A 4,932-nucleotide genomic window follows, 5' to 3' on the forward strand; every position below is an offset into this window, starting at 1 on the left:
TCAACTCTTGAAGGGGCACCATCAGTCCAAATGAGAAAAGTTCATTCAAACTACATATGTATAGTTACATTTTTACTAAATATATGTTGGTTTTACATCATGATAAGGATGAAAGTCATTAAGTCATGCTTCTGTAAGTCAGGGACTGTCTGCATTACTGTTATCAACAAGATTGTATTAAGTAGTCATTGTCCCAGCTGACTGAATCAGGTGACTGGGCAGAGTATGTGAACTTTAATATTTGGTCAGACTGTACTACAAGGACCGAGGCGTCAAGAGCCAGGCCCTATGCCTTTAACTGCTTGTCAGACTCAGTAAGAAAAATCTTATCATTGCTTGTAACCAACATCTTTAATAATGATGAGGCCATCATCATTGCCTGAGTGCTTACATACATTGTATACTATTTATTTATACTATTTTTCATTCTATTTTCTTGATTTTTTGATTTATTTATTGGTCCGATAATTAGCAAATGCTTAAATATTATGTTTTAATGACTGAATGTGCTTTCTACTCTTATTATCCTTCATAGCCATCATTCTTCTCCTTTTATTTTTTTCTCTTTAAAATCTAGGACAGAATTGTCTGGTTTCAAAGGAAAGGAAAAGGAAAGTCTTACTGACATTTTAGATAGATTTCTATTACAGATTAATCAGGCAATGATTGGTTTATAACTACTTTGTTTTAATCTACAAAACTTGAATGTGCCTATACATTTACTTAAAACATCTTTAAAATTGCTTAATATATTTTATCATTTCTCACATGAACATCCACCCAATTTCTTACTTTAAAACCACAGTATAAGGGCGGACCTGGTGCCTCTTTTGTGAAGCAGCAGCTGAGGAGACTCCGGCGTTCGCCATGGCTGACGAGAAACCCAAGGAAGGAGTCAAGACCGAGAACAACGACCATATTAATTTGAAGGTGGCGGGGCAGGATGGCTCTGTGGTGCAGTTTAAAATTAAGAGGCATACACCACTTAGTAAACTAATGAAAGCCTATTGTGAACGACAGGGTTTGTCAACGAGGCAGATCCGATTCCGGTTTGATGGGCAGCCAATCAAGGAAACAGACACACCTGCACAGTTGGAAATGGAGGATGAAGATAGGATTGATGTGTTCCAGCAGCAGACAGGAGGTGTCTACTAAAAAGGGAACCTGCTACTTTACTCCAGAATTTTGTACAGACCAAGAATACATTCGCAATTAGCCGCTATTTGGTTCCACCACATCCTGACTACTACAGTATAGTTTTCTCTGTTCTTTCATTTCCCTGTCCCCATTTCTTTATTGTACATAAAATAACTAGTGTATGTGCACAAGCATATTGCGCTTTTTTCTTTTTTCTTTTCTTTTTTTTCTTTTTTAAACTAAATGGCCAGTGTTCTGTTTTGATTGACAGCAGATGGAGGTGGTCTGGGGGAAAGTACTGGTTCTGTGAAAACAGCCCCCTGCTCCATTAGCGGCATGCTCATTCAGCTCTTACCTTTATATTCCAGGAAGTTATTTTGCTCTCGGTGTTTAAACAAAAGAACCCAACCACAAAATCCTTGCATACCTTGTTCGATTGGAGAATTTTAATGTATTTTCATTTATCATTGTAAAACCAAGGACAATTTTATAACTTTTTTGTACGTAGCTGTTACATGTAGGGCAATCTGTCTTTAAGTAGGGATAAATTACTCTTAAACAAAATGATCCTAGATAGTTTTCCCTTCAAGTCAAGCGTCTTGTTGTTTAAATAAACTTCTTGTTTAAAAGTAAATAATAAATAAATAAAACCAGAGTATAAGTATTATGTCTGTTACATGTGCTGTCTGCCTACCTATCTGACATCATCTTACGTGAACATCTGAGGGAAAGAGGAAGGGGAGTGGGGAGGAAGAGCAACAGAGGGTGATGCGGGTGAGCATGAGAAAAATACAATAATACACATGCATGAAAATTGCATAGTGAAGTCCATTATTGTATATGCTAACAAAGATGCAGGATTTTTTTTTGTTTCCTTCACTACTGATTTTGGCTGTTTTGAGATACAGCTTGATGACTTTTGCATATTTATTTTTATACATTCCCTTTCATGAATTCTCTTACTCATTCCATATGAGTTGGTTCTCTAAGATATAGAAGCAGATGACCACATGAACTGAAAGCAGCATGCACAGGTCTGCACCAGGCCCACTGATTATAAGCTGATTATTCTTCAGCTTAGTGTTTTTATGGGATTCCTGACTCTGAAAACAAGCGGGTTTCTAATTCTGTGCCTCCTCTTGGACTCTTTTCCTTCTGTTTGTTTGTCTTGTCAAGTGTGCTAGTTTTTTGTTTTCTCCTATTATATCTCAACTATAATTATATTGTTATCCTGCTTGTTTTCTACAGAGAAACAGAAAGGGAGTGGCTCCAGATGGGCGGGGACGTAGGGAGGAAACATGAGCAGTAGAGGGAGGGGAAAACATAATCAAGATATCTATTATATGAGAAGAAAAAATAGAATTTTGGATTTTCAAGACAGGCTTTCTATGTGTATCCCTGACTGTCTTTGAACTTGCTCTGTTTACCAGGCTGCTCTCAAACTAAGAGATCTGCCTTCCTCTGCTGCTAATGCTGGGATTAAAAGCATCCATCACCACTACCTGATCAAAAACATATCAATTTTCAATAAAAGGGAAAAAATTAAAAAAAGTAAAAAAAAATAATAAGAGAGTTGGATAGCTCTATTGGAAATTGTTCTGGAAGCCTGACCATCATTGCGTCTACACTGTCTTTATGGATTTTCTCTGTGAAGTGTGTGGGTCTGATGTTTTCTGACTCTCCCGTGAAAACGGTTTCTGTTTGAATTTTACTTTTAAAATCACTTGTGTATTTACCCATGAAGATTTCCTAGGAAATAATTCAAAATATTTAGGGTCTTTAGCTGTTTTCATGAAATTAAATCATTCATTTAAAAAAAAAATACTGCTTTTTTTTTTCTCCTTAAACACTCCCCCATCTTTATCCCCTTACTATGGTGATCAGTGGGTCATGCCTTTTATGTCTTGAAAACTTGTTTCCAGAATTATTCTAAGATTTGTATGTTTCACGGTCTTCCATTTCTTTATCATTTGCTTTGCTGGACTTTGCAGCTTCAACCTTAGCCATGTGTCAACGTTAACTCATTTGCGGTAATTTTATTTTTTTCAAATCAAATAACTCCTGGTTTCTCATGCTGATTCTGTAATGGTCATTACTGTGATATTGTTTTGGTTGGGATCTAAGGTTAGAAAATGTTTCAGTTTTTCTTTTACTTTTTGGGATTTAGCGATGTTTTTCTTTGTGACTTGGTATGTGGTTAAATTTTATGTATTTCCTGGAAGTAATGGTATTCTCTGTAATATTGAGCTTCAAATTTAGTGTGTGGACAGATCACTGAGTCATGTATTTGTGTCCATGTATGCATATATATGCACGTGACCACACTTTACCCAAACTTTATTATATACACACATAGATATACATATGACAAACATATACATATCTATAAGATACAATCAATTCCAAACTCATCAGCATCATTCATCGGATCAATAGCTCACTCATCTTGAGCTTTGTGGCTCAAATAGTTTTTGTCTTTTTGGTGGCGACCCTGGTCTCTGAAGGACCAACTGCAAGGCACTCAAGGCTCACAGTACTCTTTTTTTAAGTTCTATCATTTTTGATTTTTCAAAACTTTGGAACTTTGCAGTTAGGTACAGTATATCACGATTGGTAGGTCTTAATTGCGGATTACAAACCATTTCATTACAGTTTTCCTTGAGTTTATGAAATTGAATGTGTTTTCCCTAGTGCAGGGCACTGAGAGAGCCTAGTGCCAGAACATCAAGATCCTGTACACAGCTAGCAGAACGGAAAATTCTGAATTTTCCTGGGAAATGCCATCTCATTCTTTTCTCTGCCATCATTTATGTACTTAGTTACTGTAAAGATTTATGCATATGTGTATGTCACCTGTCTGTGAACGTAGTCAGATGATTGGTGGGTGGCAGTTTTTCTCTGTAAGCCCAGGCTGTTATTCTTGTGTGTCTTCTCTTTGAAGAGAAATTTTAGGCATTCCTACGGAGCCAGTGTCAGGGAAGGGAAGGTGTAGTGTGATAGCAAGTCGGTCAAGAACAGCAGTCTAATGCTTTGACTTGGATTGTCTCTAAAAGTCTTCCAAGGAGATCTACTATTTATGTTCTAAGGAATCCTCACACTCTTCCCTGACTGTCCATATGACTTCTGTGGACCTGTGACCCTCTAACATCATGGAAGCATTTGTGCCTGGAGCACACGAGCAAAGGATCCTCTTTTGGAGGAGCAGCTCTTGTTGCCTGGAGATACCAGGTGAGATGCCCTGTAACAACAGAACAACTTGTCACATTTCTCCATTACTTTTGAGACTGAGGCAAGAGGATCACATGAGCTCAGGAGTTCAAGGTTAGCATAAACCTTTGTATAAAAGTAAGTAAATAAATATTTGATCTTAATGCTATTTTCTTGTTTTACATGCAATGCAGATATCTCTTGTTTTATTCTTTGAATGTTGTTGTTGTTGTCATTGGTGATGATGGTGTGTGTGTGTGTGTGTGTGTGTATACATGTACAGATTGTCATTGATTTACCATAGGGCTGTGTCCTTAGAAAGTCATGCTGCATTGCATATAAATGTGTTTGATACTTCTAACCTACTGAGCACAATGGCTTAGTAGAACTCAGTTTAAATGTGCACAGAACACTCAATCTACCACTGGCAAAATCACCTCACCCCACTCTATAATAAAGTATAGAGCAGCTGTGCAATATGCTGAATATCGTACTGAAAGTAAAAACCAGGATGGTTGTGTGGCTAAACATATGCACTGTTATAAAGCTGAAAAGTTATTATGTCCAACTGTAAGACAGGAAGCACTC

The 4,932-nt window shown here is 37.1% G+C and overlaps 1 protein-coding gene across 2 annotated transcripts; it reads left to right on the top strand.

Annotated features, from left to right (window-relative positions):
- Nucleotides 1-867: 867 nt before the first annotated feature.
- Nucleotides 868-1,155, top strand: LOC130865448 (small ubiquitin-related modifier 2-like). Of its 2 annotated transcripts, XM_057756507.1 has the most exons (2): nt 868-1,021; nt 1,079-1,155. In XM_057756507.1, the coding sequence occupies exons 1-2, from the start codon at nt 868-870 to the stop codon at nt 1,153-1,155; spliced, it is 231 nt and encodes a 76-aa protein (XP_057612490.1). The 2 variants fall into 2 exon arrangements, with proteins under 2 accessions (XP_057612490.1, XP_057612489.1); XM_057756506.1 differs by having other exon boundaries at nt 868-1,155.
- Nucleotides 1,156-4,932: the final 3,777 nt, after the last annotated feature.

Source organism: Chionomys nivalis, chromosome 23 (assembly GCF_950005125.1).
Source record: "Chionomys nivalis chromosome 23, mChiNiv1.1, whole genome shotgun sequence".
NCBI classification, from domain to species: Eukaryota; Metazoa; Chordata; class Mammalia; order Rodentia; family Cricetidae; genus Chionomys; species Chionomys nivalis.

Bases quoted from the DNA above. Each gene is read 5' to 3' on its own strand.
- LOC130865448 (XM_057756506.1), top strand. From the start codon at position 868: ATGGCTGACGAGAAACCCAAGGAAGGAGTCAAGACCGAGAACAACGAC.